Genomic DNA, 25,442 nt, shown 5'->3' with positions numbered 1-25,442 from the left:
ATCATTTCATCATTTTTACCACGTACTATAGTTATCCCCCCTTTCTTTGGCACTACATGAATAGGAGAAATCCAAACACTATCAGAAATTGAAAAAATTATACCTGTATCCAGCCATTTAAGAATCTCTACTCTTACCACTTCTTTCATGTTTGGATTTAACCTCCTTAGAGTTTCAACCACCGTGTTAGAATTTTCTTCTAACAAAATCCGGTGCATACAAATAGTTGGACTAATTTTCTTGATATCAGAAATCGTCCATCCTATAGCTTTTAAATGCTTCCTCAAAACACGTAAGAGCTTGCCTAGTTGTTCCTCATCTAGTGCAGAATTTACAATCACCGGCAATGTCTCTTGTTCTCCAAAAAATGTATATTTGAGGTGTTTAGGCAGTGGCTTAAGCTCAAGCCGTGGAGCTTGCTCACACGATGGTGGAGGTAACCCTTTGCTCAGTCCTAACTCCTCATATGCATTCCTCCTTTTGTAAGGAACCTGTGCCTGCAAAAATTCAGTCATTTCTTCAACTTGTTCCTCTTGTAAGCCTACACCATTAAGACAAAGTTCAAGAGAATCATCATCAAGATTAACTTGACTCATCTATAATGCCAATTCATCACATATGTCAACAGAATAAACATGGTCGGTAAAAGAGGGATACTTCTCCACTTTACTCAAATCAAACTCCACTTCCTCTTCACGAATTTGAAATTTGAACTTACCACATTTAACATCTATTATTGTACCTGCAGTGGCCAGAAATGGTCTACCAAGTATAATATGTACATTGACATCTTCCTCCATATCTAAAACAACAAAATCAACAGGAATAATGAATTTCTGTACTTTAATAAGCACATTCTCCAATATGCCCATGGGATGTCTAATAGACCTGTCAGCCAATTGCAAGGAAATGTTAGTACGTTTTAACTCTTTCAACCCCAATTACTTAGTCACAATTAAAGAGATCAATGAAATACTCGCACTAAGGTCACATAGTGCTTTAGAGAATTCTACATTACCAATAGTGCAAGGAACTATGAAACTCCCTGGATCTTTCAGTTTTGGTGGCAATTTGTTTTGTATAATGGCACTACATTCTTTTGTTAATGCAATTGTCTCACTATCTACTAACTTTCTTTTCTTAGTCATTATCTCCTTGAGAAACTTTGCGTATGAAGGAATCTACAAAATAGCATCAACAAAAGGAATGTTAATATGTAATTGTTTGAAAATGTTGACAAACTTCTCAAATTCTTTGTCATTTTTCGAAAACTTTAATCTTTGTGGAAATGACAACGGTGGAGGAATTGGTGTTGTATCTCCAATTTGTGGTTTATTTTCTTTCCCTTTGATTTTCTTGCCATCTTCTCCTAATTCACTCAACTGCTTATTTTCTATTCTTTCAAATTCTTTTTCACTTTCAACTACAAGTTTCTCCCCCACTTCCTTACCACTATGGGGGGTTATGGCCTTCACATGTTCCCTTGGATTCACCTCAGTCTTGTTAGATAAGTCCCCTTGGTTGCGATTGTTGACCGCATTAGCTATTTGCCCCAATTGGATTTCGACATTTCGATACATATTAGTGGGTTGGTCCATCCTTCCTTCAATTCTTTCAAACCGTTGAGTAGTGGCACTGGCTAACTTTTCAATTTTATCATTTGATACATTTGCCAACTTTTCAATTGCCATTTTCCAAGCTGGTTTGGACTCCGGAAGTGGTTGTTTTGGTTGAAAATCCGGTGGATTAATTGGTCTTTGTTGGTTCCCTTGATCTTTCCATCCAAAATTCGGGTGATTATGCCATCCTGAATTGTAGGTATTAGAGTATGGATTATTTTGAGGTGGACGGTTGTAATTGTTGAGATATTGAATTTGTTCGCTGCTAGAATACATAGTGTGACAGCCCCACCTCCCCCTAAGGCGAACCAGAGGGTTCGGCGGGCCGCCTGCCCAGCTCTCGCCGGGACTCAGTCGTTCACTACATTCCTCAAACAGATTACAAGATAAAACTCACATATTACAATATAAATCTCCAATATACATCAAATTCTCCAATAATTACATGTCATAAGCGAAGCGGAAACGATTCTCAACAATGCATAAATGATTCCACATCCAAACGGTACAAAATATAACAATCCAGTCACGTGCACAAGTACTACAAGTCCTTCCTTCGCCTTGAGCCCTGTGGAGGAGAATAAAATATTTTTGGGGTGAGCTAGAAGCTCAGCGAGTAACCAGTAAAATCATTAAACAAATATATTTCACAATGTTGCATTTCGATCATTTCGATGATGTCATGATTCAGAGATCAAATGTACGTTTAGTGCTCTCGTGAGCCGGTGAAATCACAGCACTTGAACACCCAACGCTCAAATAGATCATTTAACATTAACATTAACATTGGGAGGGAGCCCCTTTTTGAGCTCCGGAGCCATTTGCTCCATCATGTCACGAACTCACGAAAATGGTGGAGACGTTGGTGTCCAGCACAAGACTTTCCCAGAATTCATTGAAGCCAAATCATGTCATGAATTCACATGCAAGCACGCATGAGATGCAATCGAGTACATAATGCAAGAAACGTTTCACAAGTACTTTGCAAATAGTTTAGGGTCACTCACCTCAATGGCTCAGAAATCATCCATCATATAACATTGCCTTGCTCAAACCCAAGTCTTAGATCACAAACTCAATGCAATCAAGTCCTTTCAAAGTTCGGACAGCACTTCCCCTGAATTTGCTAACTTTTCCAGCCATCATGGTTTCATTATTTCCTCATTCCAACCCAAAGGTACACACACAACAACAAGTTCATCCAATAGCCATTCAGCAAGCTCCAAGTAGTACTAGTACAAGTCAAGCTAGGGAAAAGTCCGAAAATGAAAGTTAAGCTCAAAACCAGAAAAACAGTTTTGACGTCATTTTGCGGTAATGGTACCAAAGGCACTACGATTGTCGGATGAAGGTATAAGACCCACCGTTTCGAAGCTAAGAGACAGGGCTACAATATTTCAGAAGGTCACTCAACCCAGTTCCGAGTGTAACCAGGTCAAAAATGAAAGATACCATACCAGAATCACAAAAACAGATTCACAGAACGCATTCTAGCGGAAACATCATAACACAGGCTATCCAAGTCCAAATCCAGAAATTCCAAAACCAGCTGAAATCTAAGAAACAGGGATAAATTTCATCAGAAGGCCTCAACAACCAATTCGGAAGCAATTCCATCCAAAACAACCAATTACAGGCGCAATTCTTACATTCGGGTAAAACCAGAACAGCAAGGGTAATTTCGACTTTTCTCAAGCTACGCTACTCCGATTGACCTGAAATTTTGTAGGAACCTCTAAAATATCATTCCCTACAACTTTCATGTTTTAAGCAAAGGCTAATTCGGCCTCTATCTAGGACCTAAAATTTCGGACAGAATGAAGAACCAAGAGCCCTAATTTTCCAGATTTCTTCCAAAACAGAATTTACTTGCAATCTTCCACTTTTTCCACCTTCTAGAATCATTAAACATCATTTCCAATCATCATACATAACCACATAATCATACTCATATTAAAACAGAAAAATCCCCAAAAATAATAAAAGTTCATCCATCCAACCACAACTCAAAATATAATCCATCAAACCATCTCTTTAGCCATCACAAGTCTCTAATTTAGCATAATCAAGAACAAAGAAAGGATGGCTAGACATGATACCTTCAAATATCAAGAAAGGTGATGACTTAGGGATTTTTCTTCCAAAACAACTCCACCAAGAGCTTCAATCTTCCTTAGCTAGCAAGTTTTATGGAGTGATTTGCAATTTAATCGGTTGGAACTCAAGATTTGGACAAGAAATTGAAGTGCAAGATGATGGATTTTCTCTCTCTTTTTCTCTCAAAATTTTGTCCAAGACAAGCTAAAATGGAGAGAAATTGGGTCCAAATTGGTTTTAGTAAAGTTAGAAAAGTCTTGGTCAAAAGTCAAGGTCCAATGGTTTTGTGACAAATGGTCCTTTAGGGTTTTAATCTTATCTTTTTGTCTCTCCAATACAAATATCTTAACACATTGTAAAATAATATCACTTAATACAAAATTCCAACAAGTTGTCAAAAATATAATGCATTTACCGCACTTGCGGGTCCCACGTCCAAAATACGCTTTTAATTTCTCAAAAACTAACCGATACTAGAAAAATCATTTTAAAACTATCTTTGCTCATAACTTTATCTGGGAAATTCTTCTAATCAAGAAAATGTAGAAAAGGCGGGCGTTTAAAAAAATAAACCCTAGAAAATTAGAAAATTTTCGGGTTCTCACACTCATTCTTTTCGGGGCGTCACACATAGAATCATCATGATCTCCGCCGCAAGTAGTACAACATGCAATAATTACTCCTTGATTAGAGTTAGAACCAACATGCCTATTAAACATTTTAACCACATTATCCATCTTTGCACTTAACATATTCAAGATATCTACTTCAAGCATACCTGCGGTTCTCCTTGTATTACCTTGTTCGTTGGCCCATTGGTAGTTATTAGCAGCCATTTCTTCAATCAATTGTTGAGATTCCTCGGCTGTCTTTCCCATCAATGCTCCTCGTACTGCCGCATCTACATGCGTCTTTGTTCGATAGGTGAAACCATTGTAAAATATTTGGACCACTAGCCAATCTGGTAAACCATGATAAGGACATCTTCGTTGTAATTCCCGATAGCGCTCCCAAATTTCGTACAATGTCTCTCCTTCCTGTTGAGAGAAACTAGTTATATCCATTCTTAGTCTAGCAGTTTTTTCAGGTGGAAAGAATTTATTGAGAAAAGCCTTAGCTAATTCAGCCCAAGTAGTAAAAGTGTTAGGAGGATGAGATTGTAGCTAAACCTTGGCCTTGTCCCTTAGTGAAAATAGAAACAATCGAAGTTTAATTGCATCATCACTAATACCATTAAACTTAATTGTATCACAGATTTCAAAAAATGTTGACAAGTGAGAATTTGGATCTTCGGTAGCATTTATTGAGATTGTTGTACCATTTGAATCAGTGATAGTTTAATCTCAAAATTATTAGCATTTACCGTTGGCCTTGCGATGCTAGTTTGAGATCCTTGTGTACCCGCTAAAGCAAAATCTCGTAGAATTCGCCTATTTGGTTCATTTTCTGTCAGTGCTTCCTCAAATGGTAATTTTATCAAGATTTCTTCTATCGGCTGCCAAATCTCTTGTTCCTCTTAATATGGTATATGCCTCCTTTGTCTCCGAAGTGCCCTCTCAATTTCTGGATCGAAAGGTGCAACTTCTCGATATATTCGGTGCATACACTACAAATAAAAATAAGAGAAATTATGCAGCTTTACTTGTCAAAAACTAAATTAATGCAAAGTCAACTATAAACAACTTAAATAAAACAATGGAAATGTCAAAATTAATAGAAATGATTAGGCCTTAATATTGCCGTTCCCCGACAACAGTGCCAAAAACATGACGGAATTTTTATATCAATGCAAGTTTATTTTCGAATTTTGCCCATTGGACTGCAAGTATACAGGCCACTTAGTAGTTTTGGGCAAATATCAGGTCGATCCCACGAGGAGCAATGTCTACAAGTACTAGATCCTTATTTTCTTTATTATTTAGACATATAATGAATTTGAGCAGAGAAATAATATTGCTACTATACACAATTCTGAGTTAACAAATTGAAAGATACAAATGGAGATTTCTTTACTAAAGCCTTAAATCTACGGATATAGATTCCACTTATGGCATAAATAATACAAATAAATAGATTTATCTCTTGTTATTATTCTTGTTAAACCAGTGATTCATTTTCAATATTACCAAATCTCATTCTCATGATAAAATGGCCTAGAGCAGTCCAGTTTTTCCTATTTTCATGGTGAAATACTAGTTCTACTCTATTTTCCTTCATGAAATGCTAGATAATCCACTTAAGTATACCTCTATTTTCATGAACATACAACTTAAGCTCTACTCATGTATTTCCATTGTTACTACCAATTCTCATTGAATAATAACAACTATAAACATGCTATTGGTGATCAAATAATAACAAGTAATTACAACTACACAAATAGATAAGTTAATACAAGATACAATAAGTGTAAATCACATTCACTTCATATCATTTAGCCATAAGTTTCATCTACTCCCTAGATAAAGAAGTTTAACTACTCATGAATGATATAACAATCAAACTTACAGATTATTAATGCAAAACATCATAAAGTACAAGTACAAGAAGGTTAAGAAAAGCTTAGCCAAGTTAATGGTGAAGCCTTCCAATTTCTGCTATGTCTTTCATTGAAAATGATTAGAAGTGAAGTCTCCAAATGCTTCCTCAAGAATCTTCTAGCTAGAGAGAAAAAAATGTTACAAGAAGAAAAACTAGCTATGTATGGTTCCTCCTTTGCTTCTCCCTTGTGTCTCTGCATAAAAGGTGGCAGAAAGGCATTTTTTTTTCTCCTTCATGATTTCAACCACATAGATTTTGTAAAGGAAGTCAAAAGATATGTTATTTTGACTTGTCAATAACTCATTTTGTCTTCTCTTTTATTGCAGAAGCATGTGCCACAGAATTCTCTCTCCCAAGATAGCTGGAAAGTTGTGTTAAAGGTGAGAAAAAAAGGTTGTGCCACTTGCAGAAGAGAGAGGCAGATCCGAGGGGTGAGGAACGATCCGAGGCCTTTCTCTTATGGATCCGTGCTCGGATCGTATGACTTCAGATGTACTGCTCCAGAAATAAAGACGAGGGCTCGGATCGCCATTTGTATGCTGGTTAATTTTTTAGTTTTTTACTTCTTTTCTTTTTCTTCAATTTTGCTCCTAGTATCCTTGTACTTTATCCTCTAGATGATCCTTACATTTTTTGTTATCTTGTGCATGAATTCCATCTATTAAAATCCTTCACATTTTAACAAAATTAACAGTTAATCCACTCATTTATCAAATTTTGAACACTTAAACAATATTTAAGCAATTATCACCAAAAGAGTTCAAATATGGCTTTAATCTTCCCAAAACATACCAAAAGTTCATACCAAACTTGTACAAAATGTATGTTAAATATTCACTTATCACCTACCATATAAGGGCTATTCCTCTGTCAAATTTCATGCAAAAATTCGTACAGAAGGTCAGTTAACAAAGTCACTAAAGTTCCAAGAATTTCCAAGGCAAACCTCCCTTGTACTTCCGTTTTCCTTTTTCTAACTTTTGGCCAATGAAATCCACTCAAATCTGGTTCATTTATGAAGACAAGGTCTAATAAACATTCAAAATACATTTGGTAGGTGATTGATACCAAAAGTTTCAAAATAACAAGTCCCAATTTGAAATAAGCCATTGGCTAACCCAAAATTAGGGTTTTCAATCACTAACGCAGTTCTGTAATTCGGCCACAACTCACTCAATTCAACTTGAAATTGGGCGTGGTTGGTGGCGTTGGAAACTACATTCATAAGACTACAATTTCTCTGAAGAAATCATTTTGAAATTCTATCCATAACTAGCTCATATTTGAGCAACAAGTCACAATACATAACAGGTTTTCTAACACAGCAGTGAAACAAGACAGTTAACTTTGAAAGGATGGTACGGTTCACTCAAGTTGAATCAGGGAATGCATTTTATACCGTTAGAAAACTGGAGGTGTCTAGTTTCTAGTGCCACAAACGGTACTCGATTTTGAAGTCGAAGAAAAGAGTTATAATCATTTGAAATTCGCTGCCAGAGTAACTCTGGACACGTTTTCCAGCCATGAAGAATTTCGAAATCCAAACATTTACCCAACCAAATCAAGTGATTTTTGGTGAAAACTTTCCACACAACCTATACAACATATTTACATCAAAATCAAGACAATTTGACCACAAAAAATTGCACCAAAAGGTGCGGCAAGGACAGGGCAGAACCGGCCCTTCTTCAATTTCAACTTCCTTTGAGTTTCTTTCTATTCTTTCAACTTAAATCCACTAGATTAACACTTAATCAACATAAATATCATTCAAAATCATCAAATCAGTCCAACAAGTCCATTGTGAGATTTCATAGAGCCCACTCATATGATTTTCAATAATCCAAAATTACCCACATGAAGTTTCGAGTTTCTAAGTGTAATCTAACTTACAAAAGTTAAGATTCAAGGATTGGATGATTAACTACCTCCTTAGATGATGAACTCTCTTCCTAGTCCAAGATGATCTCCAAGTGGTTTCGAGTTTGTGGTAGAAATTTGAAGTGATTTGGTGTAAGAAAGTGAGGTGAAATGATGAAGGTTTTGCTCCTTCTTCTCCTTGGTGTTGTTCGGCCACAATGAGAGAAAAGAGAGAGAGTGTTGCAGCTGCAAAAGCTTCTTGAGTAAGCTTGGTAGGTGAGAGGTTTAAGTGCTCAAAAGTCAACCCTCCAATAGTATGCGTGCGCGCGCGTTTCGTGCTCGTTTCCTCTCGAGTTCGTTTCACTTGTGCACTAAATCTCTAATACACTTCCATTCATACTATTATTATTCACTCTTAATAGTCTAAAAATAAAGGTCTAAAGTCCTTCAATTAATCGCGCGCGCAAAAATGCGTACTTCTGATTTGTGCGCGATAAAGCGAAATTTCTAAGGAATTCTTATAACGATAGTATAACTAACTAATACTTGAGTGCTTAAATATGAAAATAACCCTTTTAGGATAAACCAATAAATAAGTAAATAAATCGGTAAAATAAATAAATAAAATAAATTACGAGTCCTCACAAGTTTAGCAGCTTTATATAGAGATTTTGCTGTTGTAATTGGGTAGAGAATAATGATTATAATCAAACAGATTTGGGATCATTCCCAATTTGTTTCCCCTCTCCCAAATTTCCTCCATTGTTACTCATCCTCGTCATTTCCTGCCTTTTTTTTTTCTCTGTATCGTTTTTTTTTTTTTTTTTTGTCAGCATAGAGGTATCTGGGTCCATGGACTAGTTACCGTACGACCCAACTGTGACGCCCCGAAAAAAAATGAGTTTGAGAACCCGGAAATTTTCTAATTTTCTAGGGTTAATTTTTTTGTAACGCCCGCCTTTTCTACATTTTCTTGATTAGAAAAAAATCCCAGATAAAGTTTATGAGCAAATATCGTTTTCAAATGATTTTTCTAGTATTGGTGAGTTTTTAGAAAATTAAGAATATATATTGGACGTGGGACCCACTAGTGCGAAAAGTTCGGAAAAATTCGGCCAATTAGGTTAAATTCCGGATACTGTGTAAAATTTATCGGGTGTTAAGAGATAAGTAGGGTATGTGAAGTGATTGATGTGAGAGAGAAAAGAAAGATAAGAATGCATTTAATGAGGTGACAAGTGTCATCTTCTCATTGGTTGCCTTTTAAGAATTACTAGTCATAATTTTGACTTTTTTGACCAAAGGTTAAATATCCAAAAATTGCACAAAATTCACCATTTTTCTCTCCTTGTTGGCCGGCCACCTTGAGCAAGAAAGGAAGGAGATTTCTTCAATTTTCAAGCTTCTACTTGGTGCAAATCAACCAAAAACATTTGCTTCCATCCATTTCACTCCATAAAATTCTTCCTTCTAGAGCTAGTAAGTTGTTTGGTGAACTTTGTTTGAAGGACTAAGGTGCACAACATCTTCCTCTCTCTTGGTTCTTGGTAAGTGAAGCTTGAAATACTCTACTACACCTAATGATGGTTATATGATGCTTAATGGTGGCATGAGTGAAGGAATATATGATTTATTTCTTGATTTGAAGAGTTTTGGTGAAGTTTTTATTTTATTAGGAATTTTTCTGGTTTAATATGAAGGGGATGTTGTGGCCTTGTATGATGAATGGTAATGGCTGATAATGACTCTATGAGGTGTATTGGATAAGAAAATGCAATCAATTTTGGATTTGGAAGAATTTCTGGAAAATTAGGGTTCTTGAAGCTACATTCTGTTCGAAATTTTAGGTCATAGCTAGAGGCCGAATTGGACTTTGCTCAAAACATGAAAGTTGTAGGTATTGATGATTTTAGTGTGCCTGCAAAATTTCAGGGCAATTGGACTAGTGTAGAGTGAGTTATACCGTTTTTACTGTTGCTGTTTTTGGTGCACAGAATGTCCGAACTGCGATAGTAATTGCCTGTTTGGACTGGTATTGGTTTGGATTTTGAAGTTGGTGTCTTCTGATGAAATGTAGATGGATGTCTTAAATAACTTATGCCTTTGGAATTTCGGCATTTGGACTTGTATGGACTGAGATATACTGATTACAGTTTTCTGTGTTTTGCAAACCTGTTTTGGTGATTCTGGTTTAGTGTTTGGCATTTTTGACCTAGTTGGGTCAGGAACTGGATTGAGTGACCTTCTACATTGTTGTAGCCCTGTCTCTTAGCTTCGAAACGGTGGGTCTTACACCTTCATCCGACCATCGTACTGCTTTTGGTACCATTACCGCAAAAGGACATCAAATCTGTTTTGGGTTTTAGGGCTTGGATTCGGACAAGATAATGGTATATGACGGATGGGTTCTGAGCCGTGGAGGTGAGTGACCCTAAACTATTTCCAAAGTACTTGTGAAATGTTTCTTGCATTAATTATTCGATTGCATATCATGCGTGCTTGCATGTGAATTCATGACATGATTTGGCTTCAATGAGTTCTGGGAAAGTCTTGTGCTGGACACCAACGTATCCACCTTGTTATGGTTCATGTTCATGGTTATCTGGAGCACCGATGTTGCTCCCACTTTCGTGAGTTCGTGAGTTAATGTTAAATGAAATATTTGAGCGTTGGGTGTTCAAGTGCTATGATTTCACCGGCTCACGAGAGCACTAAACGGACATTTGATCTCTGAATCATGACATCATCGAAATCATCGAAATGCAACATTGTGAAATATATTTGCTTAATGATTTTGCTGGTTACTCGCTGAGCTTTTAGCTCACCCCAAAAATATTTTATTCCCCTCCACAGGGCTCAAGGCGAAGGAAGGACTTATAGTACTTGTGCACGTGATTGGATGGCCTATGTGTTGTACAGTTTTGATTTGGAATCATTTTATGTATAGTTAGGAATTGTTTCCGCTGCATTTGTGACATGTAATTTTTGGAGACTTGGATGTATAATTGTGGACCATGTGATGTATATTTGAGATGTATATTGTAATTTATTTGAGGATTTTAGTGAACGACTGAGTCCCGGCGAGAGTCGGGCAGGCGGCCCGCCGAACCCTCTGGTTCGCCTTAGGGGGAGGTGGGGTCGTTACACCAACTATTCCTCTGCGGGTCGGGAGAGGCCACCCAACATCACCGACCGTTGCACCCAGGATTCGAACCTTTGCAGTGGTACTCACCTAACTAGGCTACTACCACTCTCTGTATCGTTTCTTATCTTGTCATTTCCTGCCATTTTCTGTATCTTCTTCTCTTAATATCAATATATGAATTTTGAGCTATTTTCCTGTTGATCTTATTGATATCAATATATTATTGCCTTGGACAGTTACCATCAAATTCTGATTGCCATTCCATTTGCCAATTTTACTCTATTGTCCTTGGCTTGGTACCATCACAAATTCAAACCACCTCCGTCACCAAGTTTTGCCTCCCGATGGCAATTAGGACTTTAGGAAGACCAAAATTTCCCATCCAACTAAATTCAATCCACAATTTTAACCAAGAATTCCCAAACCCAGTATTCAAACAATTCTCCACAGATCCAAAAAAAGCCCTAACTTCGATCCCGCGAAAATCCCATGAAAGGAACCTAATTTCCCTTTCAGGTCTCTTTCGCAGGTATGGTTTTCAACCCTCTCAAATCAGCAATTTCCTCAAAAGTAATCAATTTTTACTCAATTTGAAGCCGTCCCATGTCCAAAAGTCCCTCAAAATTCTCTTATCTTTGAAACCCTCACAAGAATTTCTTTCTTCTGTTGTATATAGTTGTCCTAGTATTTTAGACTTTGATTTTCTTGAAAAATGGGAAACCAAGTTTTCTGATATGGGAATCTCTAATTTTACATCTTCAGCCATCAGGAATATTTTTGAGGTTTCTAGGAGATTTGAGTTGGGACCAGATGATGCTTTAAGGTGTGTAATGTGTTTAAAAGGTTTAGGGTTTAGTGAGAGTACTGTGGTTAATGTTTTGGAGGCATTTCCCTTGGTGATCATGATGGATGAAGATAGAATTCGCGATAAAATGGTATTCTTGATGGATATTGGTTTTGAAAAAGATGATGTTGATCGTATTATTCGCCTGTTTCCATTTTCTATGGCATTTGAGGTTGGGAAAAAGATGAAACCATTGTTTGATGAATTTGAGGATCTTGGTTTTAGCTTGGATGTGGTTAGGTGGGAGGTCCTTAGAGACCCTCGAGTGCTTGGTATGGAAGTTGGTGAGCTTACACAGTGTTTGAAAATGCTGAGGAGTTTGAAATGTAGAACTGTGATTAAGGAGAATATTTTCCGTATTGGAGCTTTTAGGGCCGGGTATGAAGTGAAAATGAGGGTTGATTGTTTGAGGAAATATGGGTTGACATATAGGGATGCTTTTACAGTGTTGTGGAAAGAGCCAAGGGCACTCCTGTATGAGATAGTGCACATTGAGAAGAAAATTGATTTTCTTCTGCAAACTATGAAATTTGATGTTTTCTGTCTGGTTCAAGTTCCAGAGTACTTGGGGGTAAACTTTGAGAAAAAGGTTGTGCCCCGATACAATGTGATAGAATATTTGAGCTCAAGTGGTAGGCTTGGGGATGAAGTAGGATTGAGGGGCTTGATTAAGCCTAGTCGGTTGAGGTTTTACAATCTCTATGTGAAGCCTTATCCAGAGTGTAAGAAATTATATGGGAGATATGCAGCAGCTGAAGTTAAAAGTAGGCATCCAGCTGGAATGTGGAAGCTTTTCCAACCACAAAAGCATTCAGAATCTAGAGAAGATGTTGAAAACATCAGGTCTTTCATGGAGTCTATAACTTAGTTCAAGGTTTTGTATGATTTCCCAGACAAATGCTAGGGAGAATACTAGTTGTATATCAGTTTAAGGTATATCAGTTTTCCATGTCATTGTTTCTGCAAATAATCTGATATAACCATTTGGAATTGATTTTTCACCATTTTCTTTGATTAACTAACTTATGCTTCTGCTGTTAGGCTTGATATTGATCAAGAATACAAGTTAATAGAAAATATGGTCTGAAAGAAAATCATTGTCACTATGATTCAACTTCTTCAAGGAAAAGACTTCAATGTCTTCAAATATTGCTTTCTCCTCTAGCTGATTTACTAAGACAAATGGATCATTCCATTGCACTCAGGTGTCATGCCACACTGTAAAAAAGAGCTAATCTTGCCTTTCATTGTTTTGTGAACTTTTCTCAGAGTTAGGCTTATCGTTTCAGTTCAGTAGATGATTGGATGTGGGAGGCACTGTGCTTATATCATGAAGATACTTCCTGTCATTGCAGGTCAGTGCTGTTTTGCTTTACTGGAACTGAAGTTGGGTTGCTATTAAAAAAGACGATGTGCTATCAAACTGACTTTCTTTCTGGTTAAGAGTTATATTTTCAATGACACACTGATTGCCAAGATGTAATTTAATGTGACAGTGCTCTGTTATGTCAACACTCACACACACACATAATATCAAACAGCTATTGCTGATCGAACAATTCAATTGCTCTTTGTCTGTGTGCATGTGGAGCTGTATATATCTTTGGTTTATGATTCCAGAACTTGGAAACTGTTCATTTGTGAAGGCTTCTTGGGTGTGTGGATTAAGTTAAATGGGATTGACCTTAATATTTGTTCTTTCTGGCAGTTGTAGGCATCAGTGCTATCCAAATGCAATGGTCTTTTTACTCGAGTGCTTGTCATTTTAGACAAGAACTTCCAGCTTCTGAAGTACTAAATGTTGATCACCTTCAAGAAATAATTGTTGCATCATTTTGCAAGGTTATTGAGATCGTGCAATTTAAAAAAAAATAATAAATAAACTGCAGATAAAGAGATGTAGAGAGAGCAACAGAATATGAAAAAGGGGGAAGGTGAAATATTTGATAAACAATAATCTGATACCTTTTTTGGTTGTAGCCAATTAGGCTTGATTAGTCATGGTTGAGACAGGAAAAAATAAGGATTGAGTTTTTTTTTTTCCTGCTGCTGCTTATTATTCTTTAAATGCTCAACTGGGTTTGGAGGTTTCTGAGCATGTGTGAAGACTATTTGGAATCATTTTCTGAAATTTACATTTTTTTGGAATTTTTTATTTAGAATTAATTGTGTATTGTGGTGGTGATTTTTTTGTTTTTTTTATCATACTTCTTATGACACTTACTTTTTACCCAACTACAATGTTGTAGGGAGATATATTATCTATTTTGCTCTTATTTTGATATGTGGCCTCTAATTTAACAATTGTCCTTTTTGTAAATTGTCTTTTGTTCTCTTTTGATCATATATCATTGGTCTGCTTGTCTTGGCTTTCTTTCCACCAAAGGTCATTGGCCTTTCATTTCCCACCTTTCTGTGGAGTGGATAACAATATAAAAATTTGGTCAATAATAGTTGAAGTGCTGATATTTTCCTGAGTGTTCCTAAAATTTAGGCTTCATGTCAACTAATCAATCATATTTTTGCAGGTTTACAAAGTTTTTTAGTTTCAGAAATTTAGCATGATCCATTTATAGTATGGACATTATTGGCCTAACATAAGACATAAATAAAGGAAGGTATGAAATCAATATACAGCTACTGGTTTCATTAGACAGTGGAAACTATTGTAGTACATGCTATCATCTGTGTACAGATATTTTTTTCCTCATATTCATTAATCTTGTGATGTATCTTAGCAGGGCAATCAAATAATATTCAGCCAAACTGCCAGAGAATAGTTACTCATGATTGCTGAGGTTAGTTTCCAACATGAAGTGTGAATGAAATGCAAAAAATGTTTATCACTTACTTTAGCTCTTTTTAGATATGACTGGTCGCAAGAGAGAAATTACAGTCAGTTTTCTTTGTTTTGGTTGTTTGCTGAGTCACTCCCAATGTTAATTTTTTTCTTTGTTTTAGTTGTTTGGTGTGTTGCCATTATCACCAGTGAAGTTGGACCTGCTGACTGCCTCAAATATTCTGTTCTCCTGAATTTTAGTTTAATTTGGTTGCTCTTATGAAAACTGATAGCGTATGTATATTGCCAAAAAATACAAAGCAATTTTTTTCCCTTAATTCGGAGAAAGTTATCTGTCTGAAGTTAAGTGGTTGAGTTTTTGTTGCATTTGGGGCATAAATATTAAGTCCTCGAGACAAAACCACAATCACATCTGTCTATGTTTACAATAATTGGTTGGAATAATTATGTAAGAAAATTGGTAGATCCCAGTTTAAGTTTAAGATAGGTGAGGGAGCATAATGTAAGTGTTCGGTTACTTAAGTGGGATTGCTTTAACTAATGAGCTCTTATGATTCACTTGAAGATAACGTTGAGGATGAGTTGTTTAATGCTATATTTGTCAGTGGGGATTATGTTACTTTGAGGTGGATGGTTGGTAATAGTAGTTATTTGGACCAGGATATGATGATAATGTGCAATCATAAGGTATTTATAAATCTGGAAAATATTTTTTTCTGGATTATATATAGTTTAATGTTTGCTTCATGATTTGGCCAGGCAGAAAATTGGTGAAATTTGATAAATGATTCAACTTGTCCTTGTGTATATCATTGTGCGTTTTTATGGTAAGAAGTTGAATTTTTTGTCATAAATATGTATTGCATTGCACAAGGAAGAAACTGTTTCATGAACCATTTCTTACCAGTGAGGTTTAAAACCAAAATCGTTACCTTGTATGCTATATCTTACTAATTTTTTCTTTATCACCTAATGGAATTGGTCCATTATGTTCAGGTAGTACTTGAGGGACCTAATATTCCGTGTTTTTTTCAAACTAATTTTTAGTGTTTGGATTACTTTCTGGGGTTTCAAAAACTTTTGCTATATGTGATTCCTGTTGATTTTTAAGGTGTGCATGCGAGAAGAATTCGAGTTATTGGAGAAGTAACATGTAATGATCGCTGCTCATGGGAACCTTTGGGATCAGTCATAATGTATCTTGACAAAGCTAACTTCCCAAGAGGTGAGGAGTCAAATTGATTGGAATTGTTAACATGTTGTCATTATCTTAATTTTGTACGGTTTAAGAGACATTTGAGCCTTTCCATTATCAGGTTATATAGGTTTGGAACTTTCTACTGGTACACCCATGCTTTACGAATTCGAGGATGGAAGCCTAATTCAAAAGGGAAACCCAGAGGCACCAATGCTGGGGTTCATGCTTAACACTAGGTATGCAGTTTTCTAATAAGAGGAAAAGAACGAAGAAAAATAAGGTTTCTAATAGTTATTTCCTTTTTTTTTCATTGTATCCTGTAATGATTAAAGATATCAGCCACTTATGAATTTACACTCAAAGTAATGTTGACAAATTTTTTTTTTTAAATTGTGCATATTTCTCGTTTTTGTGTGCTCACCAGTATGTATGGTGTGTATTACTTGAAGTGGAAAGATACATAGATTTGTGTTTTTTTGGCTCCTTTCTGTAGATGTCAGCATGTTTGAGTGATGTATCCTTTCACCCTATTCCATTCGTATTTCCAGATTTTGAAGGAATTAGCTGTTGTATCTTCAAATTTACTCTATTTGGATTAAGAAAGTAATTTTTTTTCTCTTCAAATTATTGATTTAAAAGCTTGTTGTTTTCTTCAATCAACAGTGAGTAATGAATGTACTTCAACTTCAGAAAGAACAAGGCAGGGACGCTATTTGAAGATCAAATGAAGCTGCAAAGAGCTCTCTATAAAATGAGATGATTGACTTTGATTAGTGAGAGAAGTCGGCCTTGAAGAGTGACTCAGAATCATGTGTCAGTATGTCATACAAAGGCTAATTCAGCAGCATTTTTGTGGCAATATAGCTTTTGTTTGAGCAAGTAATGAGACAAATTCACTGAAATTCTTTGAATGCCAGCAAAAATGAGGCTACATCTTTACCAAATGGTAACTGTTGGGGAGACTTGTCCACTTCAGTAACTGCAGAAAATGTGTGTATGTTTGTCTTGTTTTGTTTCTTAAGTGCTGGAACTGGTGGATGAAGCTGTAGATGCCGTAGGAAGAGTGGATAGATTTCTTGTTTGTCAATTTCCAATTTATTTTCTTGTAAGATTACAAATAGTTTCTTATATGATATTTATGCTCTTATGAGTGTTTATTTTGTACAAAACAAAGTAGAACCAGGAAATAAGAGAGGTTCTTGATTGGTGGAAAAATAACCATTATGGTTTTGATCTTATCAATATTTATTTTAAGCCAACAACTCATTAATCATGTTGCATGAGTCAGTCAGGCATTTTATGACGAGTATATGTGCTCAGATAGGAATGTAAAAAGTTTTTTTGTTATCGGGTGCGATTTATGCCTCCTAGCTGCTCCATTCAATGTGAAGTACATTGGTTATAATTTTGGTCTCCACGCAATTATCCCTTCATACACGAACACAATAACCAATAAATTTGAGCATTAGTCAATTTTGTTAATCATATGATAGATCTGATGTCTCAGGAGATAGTTATCATGAGATTAAGTGTAGTTTACTCCTTTTTAAAACAAATGAAGATGGAGCAAAGACACTTCATGAGATTAAGTGTAGTTTACTCCTTTTTAAAACAAATGAAGATGGAGCAAAGACACTTCATGATGGGTGATGCTATGAAGTCATTAATCATTCCTTTTCAGGATGTTTCAAACCTTTTCAAGTTTCGCGTGCACAGAACAACTTAAACATCATTTAAATTCTTTGGAATGAGGGAAATCAGGAATATGCTAGAATCCAAATGAAGTTAAAATGATAGATCTTTACATAAGATACTAGCAATTGTATTGGCATTTTCGACCTTGATCAATTGTGTGAAGGTTATAATGTCTACATATTTGTAAATTAATTTCACGAATAGTGTGCCATCATATTGTGTTGGTTAGACATCCGAAAACTAGATCTCGGCCTTGGGTCCTTGTAGTTGTCTCTTGACCAATGCTGTGTAAATGCCATTCCTACTTAACAGCTCATCGTGAGTTCCACTTTCAACTATCTGACCATCAGAAACCACTGCAACTGTGTCCGCACTTTTTACAGTTGAAAGCCTATGAGCTATGACAAGAACTGTCCTTCCCTTCATTAGTGAATCCATGGCGTCCTACATAAAGCATCACAATATTCAGGGTATACAGTTTGAGGAAGCTCATGATTTTAGAGAAGAAATACATCAAGCTTTTCGCATCAGACCTGAACTAGGTATTCACTTTCGGCATCCAAAGCACTGGTAGCCTCGTCCAAAAGTAGAATTCTTGGGTTCATCAGCAGAGCTCTAGCAATTGCAATTCTCTGTTTCTGACCTCCTGAAAGCCGTACTCCACGTTCTCCCACATCGGTTTGATATTTGTCAGGAAAATTACATACAAATTCATGTGCATTGGCCATTTTCTGCTCAGTATATAGAAAGACAATCAGCAGACATATATAAGCCAGTCCCAGGCCATGAGGCATCTGAGGTGGAACTACTTACTGCTGCATTTTCTACATCAGCACTGCTGGCTTTTCCATCCAGACCATATGCAATATTCTCTTCAATAGAACAGTTGAAAAGAACAGGTTCCTGGCTGACTATGCTAATCTGTACTTTCAACAATGCATGACAATTTTACTAAAACCCACATGAATGAATTGGAAATTGTATACAGATGTTGTCTATTGAGGTCCAAATGTCCAAGAGTTGTCTTCTCAATTTGATAAGGGACATCTCAATCCACGAACAGTGGTGAAGTGATTATTTCCTTCACACTTGAAGAGGAGCAGTTTAGAAGTTAAATTACCTTTCTATGTAGATGCTGGTGGGCTATTTCTACCAGAGGAACCCCATTCAACAAAATTTTTCCTTGAACAGGGTCATAAAACCTTTCAATCAAGTTCGCTATTGTTGTCTGCAGCATAGAAAGAGAGAGAAAGTGGTGAATATGGTATTTATGGTGCATATATTGGACTTTTGAATTTTCAATCCAGTTCAAAGTTTGATCTATTATACAGTATACTGCAAGCTTGAGTTATGGGGTGCATGACCAAGAAGTGATACCTTTCCACCACCACTTGGACCAACCAGTGCAACCTTTGAACTGGGTTGCAGTTTCAAAGTTATTCCCTGAGTTCAGAATGAACAAACTGTAGTAAGGATTATCTTTAGTTTCAATGCTGCTAAAATTCCATCAGAACTCATAATAGGGGAGGCATGATCTACCTTGAGGACCATATGCTTAGGACGGGATGGATAGGCGAACCAGACATCATCCAGTTCCACTTCTGCATCTTGATCACTACGATAGGAAAATTAAATAAGATAAAGTTTAGCATCTTCAGCCATAGTTGAATAAGATAATAGTAATGTGACTAAAGAAGCACACTTGGCTGATATATATTTGGACTAGCAATTAGAGAAGTTAATTATGAACTAAGGAACATCGTAAAGAAGCAGAACAGGAGGGGAAGAATCTGAAAACAAGATAGATATTGCATGCATATAACTAAAAGGAGGAAGTACCATAGGAGCATTTGTGGTGATTGTTATAGAGGAGAAAATACTGCATTTGAGTGGCAGATGAGTATCTAAGGGAAAACCATAGCAGTTTCTACCTCTTTCAAATGCTCTCTGCCTTTTTTAACAAAGGTGTAAAAAGGAAAAATCTTGGACTTCAATTGTAAATTGCTAACTTGTTGCACCTTGAAATATAGAGGATTCCGAAGGGCTCTAATGCAAATTTAGCTTTCACCCAAGATCTATAGGATTTCAAGTCCTGTGCTCAATATTCTCTGTTCTATACTTTGATTTTTTCTAATAAAAGGGGGATAGCATCAAGTTGTAATGCACTTGACATATTTGTATTACTTCCTATTACTTATGCATGCTAGGTGAGAAAATGACTTTGTGCAGTCTGAAATGTTTTATAAGGAAGTACACATAATGAAGGAGTCAGTAAAATGAAAATGATTTTCAAACTCAGTCAATTCTTTTTGAAAGCATAGCTAAGAGATATATTCGTGAAAGCTACAACTCCTTTTTCTACATGGAAAATGACAATAATCCTTCTATCCCACACTTGAGCTTCTTCTGAGAAAGTAAAAGATGAGCAACTAAGTAAAGAATGAAGTATCAAATGTTGGACTGACCCCAATGGACACTTGTTTCCTGATTTTGGCATTGATGAGACACGATCCAAAAGCTGAAAAACCCTCCTACTTGCTCCTGCAGCTTTCATAGCTACTGTGTACAATCCAGATAGTCCAGATACAGAAGATCCAACTGCAAGTTGTAAGGAGTAAACCATGTCAACAGGAAGTTCCATATTTGCTTGTGTAAGAAAGATTTTGCTAATACTTCCATTATAAAGAAATGCTTAAAAGGATGAAAAAATAGCACAGATCACCACTGCATGCTTAATATAAGTGGAGGCAGGGCATTACCAGTTAAGCTATAAAGGATGAATGAAGTAAGATCCCCGGGACTCATAGAACCTTTGATTGTTAGAGTGGCTCCATATATCACTACAACAATGACAGAGAGTGTTGATGCAGCATTTAGACTTCCAAAAAACAGACCAACAGCCTTCTGCACCCGAAGCACAAGATACTATAATGAGTCTTGCAATCCTAATATTTATACAACATCGCTATATAATTAATCTGGCAGAGAAAGAGACTATTCTTTTCTCTCTAACTCCTTAAAAATACACAAGCGCTCTAATCTACTTGTAAGCCATGTCCTTCTTATGAGTATAACTCATTAATCTATCACAGAAAGCATCTTCAATTTGTCTATAGTTGAAAAGAAAGCATTGGGGGAACTTACTGCCTGTTTGAGTCCAAGCTGTAGTGTCTCGTCTACTTTCTCTGAGTAGCGTGACATCTCAAAATCTTCCTGAGCAAAGGATCTAACCGTACGTATGGCACCAAATGTTTCCTGAACAAAACTCAAGAGATTCTCAGGGAAAAAATGGGAGAGGACAAAAAGTGGTAAGTTTCTCAGGGCATGGAATCTCAAATAACCTGTGCATCTATTGACTAATTAACACATTTGAGTCCATTGATATTATAGGTTTTTACCAAATTAAGTAATACTTGGAGCCTATCGCTGATGAAAACTGAACCTAACAAACAGTCAAAGGTCCTTGTTCCTGGTCTTACAAACTCACTCCCCCTCCCTCTTACAAAGCTTAAAAAGAATTTCTTCATTGAGAATGGTAACTACTAAGAGCAGTTAAACATAGGACATAATGTAAGATTTTAGATCCCCTACCAGTTTATATCAGCTGAAGGTGCAATTTTGGGTAAAATACTTGTGTGCCTCCTCGCTCATGTACTCCTTAGTTTGACTTGCTAACTTCATTTTTCAAGATTTTTGAGGTCTTTTGTATTTCTAAAGGTGAATTTTTAGTAATGCAACAACCAGATGAAACAGAGACTTCTGTATCACAAAGTTCCAGTTTCCTGATCAACAGTTCAAAACAGCATAAAATTAATACAAGGTTAATGACAGTTGTATCCCATTTATTCAATAAGTTTGTGATACCACTGTCTCTGACCTCATATCAACTTCATATGAAGTTTTGAAGTGTTCATGGGGAAACTAGAACTTTGTTGTACAGCAGCCTAATCTGGTAGTTGTACGATGAAAATTTAAGTCAGTATATGAAGCACTGTCAAGGCTTTAGTGTGTGCAACCTTGGAGTTGTTCCATAATCTGGTAGTTTACAACATTATTTAGTGGATTGGTACTAATGCTGAATGCACTAACCTCAGCAATTGAGGAAGCTACGGCAGCAGCAGCTTGAGTCTTGTGAGAAAGTTCACGAAGATAGCGGCCAAATTGACGCACTGCAACAGATATGAGTGGAACAACGGCCAAAGCCAACACTGAGACACAAAGGAGTAAACACAAAGTATGCTAACATGTTAGAGTTTAACAAGAAGAATTAAGTCTATTGAAGTATGCATAAGATATGGCTAGACTTACAAGTCAACTTCCATGATGTTGTCAGCATGAATCCAAGACCTATAAATGCTGTAGAAAGATTCCTCAAAGCTTCTGAAAGGTTGGTAGTGGCAGCATTCTTTATGATCTGAGTATCTTCAGAAAGCCTACTTAGGAGCTCTCCAGTACGAGTAACATCAAAAAAAGCTATCTCCTGGTAAGTTTATAGGAAATGTAAATTGAGTTTATTGGCAAGTAAACAAAGGAGAATGTCACATGTCTGGGATCCATATGATTAAGAAAGAATCAGTAATTGGCCTTCGATAGCTGCTCTGACCTGGTAAATGAGGTGGCTGAACAAGTTCTTTCTCAACCTAGCAACAACCCTTTCACTTGCAGAAGAGAAGAGCCATGCTCGAACTGCTGTGCAAACTGACCTGAAAAGCGCAGAACAATATTGGAGATGGTATTGTTACTAGAATCTTTTGCTTCAGTTGGAAATATTACATTCTTTAAGCGATAATCTTGTCCCACAATATCAGCATTTTGATACAGATATATTAATCCCTTAAATTATTGTCTATGGCAGTCAGAAAAATGCAAAGCCACACTTAAAAACTGCAGGATTCAATTATGGGCATAAAAAACAAAAGCTTTATGCAATCTTGAAAGTGAACAATAAACCCAAAAGGCAATGAATAATACCCAACAATGACTATTAGAAATATATCTAATATGGTATTCTTGACAGCTTCTAAAGCTCGAGATTTCTGTTCAGGTGTATGGAGATCACCAGACACGATATCAATGATTTTCCCCCCAAACTTCGGCTGCAGATGAAATATTTTAAACAATGATAAAGCAACCAGATGATATCTTAAATGGTCAATTTGAGAGACAATAGATAGAATCTGTGCTCACAATCAGTATGCTTGATGTCGATGCAATCAAAAGAGCAACTGTGCCAATAATCAAACTCCCTGCTTCAGGCTTTGCCTGCGAACAGCCAAGTTCTTAACAACTTGTCAAGAATCCAATAAATCTATGAGATTTTACCGGCAAACATTATTGACTTACTAGTGAAAACACTCTAAGGAATCCGACATTTGCGGGCTGAATTTTCAGATAACACAAAATTGGTTAGCTTGATTATTAGCCATTGCTCTTAGCAAGAAGGCGTCATGATCCAGCACACAACTATTATTGTAGAATGGAACTTTTGAATCTTGATTACCTGCACTGCATCTCCATGCTCAAGGTCTGTCAACTGACCATTTTCCTGATCATTTTTCCCTTTCTCTGCCTAGTGTTGGCACAAAAATGAACGAATAAACAAAAGAAATCACCAAGATAATGTATACGCCCATCTATTAAGGCAAATGTTTATGCAGATCGAACATATCCAATAATCCTCATTCCATTACCGAAATAAATTCTTCCGTTTGACTTGGTTATATATCTCTTACTCTTAATCTTTAGCTATTTCAACGGTCTAAACAACAGAATTGCTTAATGACTGTCCAGAAAAAAGTGCTTAATAAGCTGAACCATAAAAGGATAAAGAAATTGAACAAGCTAAAGAAACGAGAATTAAACAGTATAAACTGCAAAATTTAAGAACCCAATAAGAGTTTAGCTGCCAAATTATCTTATTTGAAAGAATCCATCGAAAATGGTTAACTGGAAACTCACATGTTTGTTTAAAAGTGGAGTTCTTCCACCTTTAAAGCCATGCCCATGCATCCCACCAGAGAAGCCGTCCATCAATTTGCTTCTCAGCTTCTTCCTGTTAAACAGAAGATGGGGAGATGCGACTCGGTTAGACTTGACTAGGGGGCATGAGTCGTTGGCGTACCAGGAAAAGGTGATTTACCAACTCCTAAAGAGTGGGGAGTGGGGAGTGGGGACTAAATTCCAAAAGTTGGCTAGTCACTACCTTCAAATGAGGGATACGGGGCAGGAGAGGACCGCTCCTGAACGGTCCCCTCACAAGCTTCAAGGAATGGAGCAAAATAAGCCACGTCAACTGGTTGTGTTGAAGGAAAAAAACGTCACCGTTTGACGAAAGAAAAAAAATAAGATTGACGGACTCCGTTTCCTCTAAACGGAAGATTTGAAATTTTGAAAATGAAGTTGAAAATTTGAATTAGCCGCACAAAACAAAACCGAGAGAAGAAAGCAAGCTGGGTATGTCATTGTTGCTTGGCTGACGTGAAATTAGGTGGAGAGAGTTGGGTTATGGCATCAGAAGAAGAAGGAAGAAGGCAAACAGTTAGAAAGCTGTAAAAGAAGGCCAACGATCTCTTCAGAAATTGTATGAGCAATGCGGGCAAGACAGGCGGCAAGGTAGAAGCGAATTAAAGAGGAAATTCATTATTTGACGTTGCCCACCATTTTTTGTGCAACTTAATAGCAGAAGCAACTGTGTATAAGGGCATTCGGTGAAACAAAAAGCTGTCAACGGGCCAAGGTAACGTGATTCAACCATATCAACAACTTTGTGAAGCTTATACCAGCAACTTTTCTGAATGTTAGATTCAGTAAAGACATAATATGAAGATAATAGAAGAATAGTCAATGTGTACTGTATGTGTGTGTGAGACCGTGCAGTTTTGCAGTGATGAACTATTTAACAAGTGAATGAATGTACATGCTGCTGTAGATAAGTTACAGGTTATAACCACCCTATTACAATCTTTGTGCATCCACTAGTATTGGTCCATGGTCATCACGCAATCTTAGTTTGCCCCTCTGTTGAGTATGCAGTGTGTATAAAATGGAGGTTTGGGGTTTGACCTAGGAAAAGCAGAGGAAAAGATATATGTGAATAATAAATAGATGTACCTGGTTTTGTAAGTAAATTACATGATGTAAGAAATGTATTAGAATGAGTAAAAAATGCTTGTTTGGCCCTGAAAATGTAGAAATAGTAGAAAATGCACAGGAATTGGCTTAGGCGATTGTCAGTAACGAATTACATAACGTCCAATGAAACAAAGTACCTAGAACCTAAATATAATCACCAGAGTGGATGTACATATAGTTAAAATAGACTTACATGGAGTGAAAAACACATTACAGTCCGTATAACTTAGTATACATGGAGTTATATTTGTACATAGATAATGCCATTGTATTAGAGTAAAAGTAAAGTGATGTGAATCATTAATCATATCGATGGGAGTAATAATAGAATTTGGTATACGAGTAATGTGTGTAACATAACATATTATAAACGGTAATACACACTTATGTTGTCGTTTACATACATACTATTCATGAACTATTGTAAATTATGGTGTTGGATGCATAATTGGTAGGAGCAGAAGTAATGAATTGTAGAGAAATTGGCAGAAGATGGGACTCATGACTTAGGA

The 25,442-nt window shown here is 36.5% G+C and overlaps 2 protein-coding genes and 1 non-coding gene across 23 annotated transcripts; 2 read left to right on the top strand and 1 right to left on the bottom strand.

Annotated features, from left to right (window-relative positions):
- Window positions 1-4,682: 4,682 nt before the first annotated feature.
- On the top strand, window positions 4,683-4,789 carry LOC113743109 (small nucleolar RNA R71). The gene has a single exon (XR_003460995.1). It is a non-coding gene; the product is annotated as a small nucleolar RNA R71 (small nucleolar RNA).
- A 6,708-nt stretch (window positions 4,790-11,497) lies between these two features.
- Window positions 11,498-17,259, top strand: LOC113741759 (transcription termination factor MTERF15, mitochondrial). Of its 18 annotated transcripts, none has more exons than XM_072047785.1 (7): window positions 11,651-11,791; window positions 13,376-13,461; window positions 14,848-14,904; window positions 15,666-15,733; window positions 16,018-16,131; window positions 16,223-16,340; window positions 16,795-17,259. In XM_072047785.1, the coding sequence occupies exons 4-7, from the start codon at window positions 15,691-15,693 to the stop codon at window positions 16,862-16,864; spliced, it is 345 nt and encodes a 114-aa protein (XP_071903886.1). In that variant the 5' UTR covers window positions 11,651-11,791; window positions 13,376-13,461; window positions 14,848-14,904; window positions 15,666-15,690; the 3' UTR covers window positions 16,865-17,259. The 18 variants fall into 18 exon arrangements, with proteins under 18 accessions (XP_071903879.1, XP_071903883.1, XP_071903878.1 ...); XM_072047787.1 differs by having other exon boundaries at window positions 14,845-14,904; XM_072047784.1 differs by having other exon boundaries at window positions 14,635-14,904.
- Window positions 17,260-17,884: 625 nt separating this feature from the next.
- On the bottom strand, window positions 17,885-23,966 carry LOC113741757 (ABC transporter B family member 25). Of its 4 annotated transcripts, XM_027269377.2 has the most exons (17): window positions 23,758-23,965; window positions 23,300-23,368; window positions 23,143-23,178; window positions 22,987-23,061; window positions 22,771-22,895; window positions 22,403-22,502; window positions 22,108-22,279; window positions 21,889-22,007; window positions 20,944-21,054; window positions 20,559-20,703; window positions 20,265-20,397; window positions 19,339-19,414; window positions 19,177-19,242; window positions 18,920-19,027; window positions 18,613-18,720; window positions 18,333-18,530; window positions 17,885-18,243 (listed from the first exon to the last, which is right to left on the bottom strand). In XM_027269377.2, exons 1-17 carry the CDS (start codon window positions 23,827-23,829, stop codon window positions 18,040-18,042), a joined length of 1,917 nt encoding a protein of 638 aa, XP_027125178.1. In that variant the 5' UTR covers window positions 23,830-23,965; the 3' UTR covers window positions 17,885-18,039. The 4 variants fall into 4 exon arrangements, with proteins under 4 accessions (XP_027125178.1, XP_071903873.1, XP_071903872.1 ...); XM_072047772.1 differs by lacking the exon at window positions 18,613-18,720 and having other exon boundaries at window positions 23,758-23,966; XM_072047771.1 differs by lacking the exon at window positions 23,143-23,178.
- Window positions 23,967-25,442: the final 1,476 nt, after the last annotated feature.

The sequence above is a fragment of the Coffea arabica genome, chromosome 4e, assembly GCF_036785885.1.
Source record: "Coffea arabica cultivar ET-39 chromosome 4e, Coffea Arabica ET-39 HiFi, whole genome shotgun sequence".
In the NCBI taxonomy this organism is placed as follows: domain Eukaryota; kingdom Viridiplantae; phylum Streptophyta; class Magnoliopsida; order Gentianales; family Rubiaceae; genus Coffea; species Coffea arabica.
Note: the sequence above shows the minus strand (reverse complement) of the source record. Positions and strands in the feature narration are given on the sequence as shown.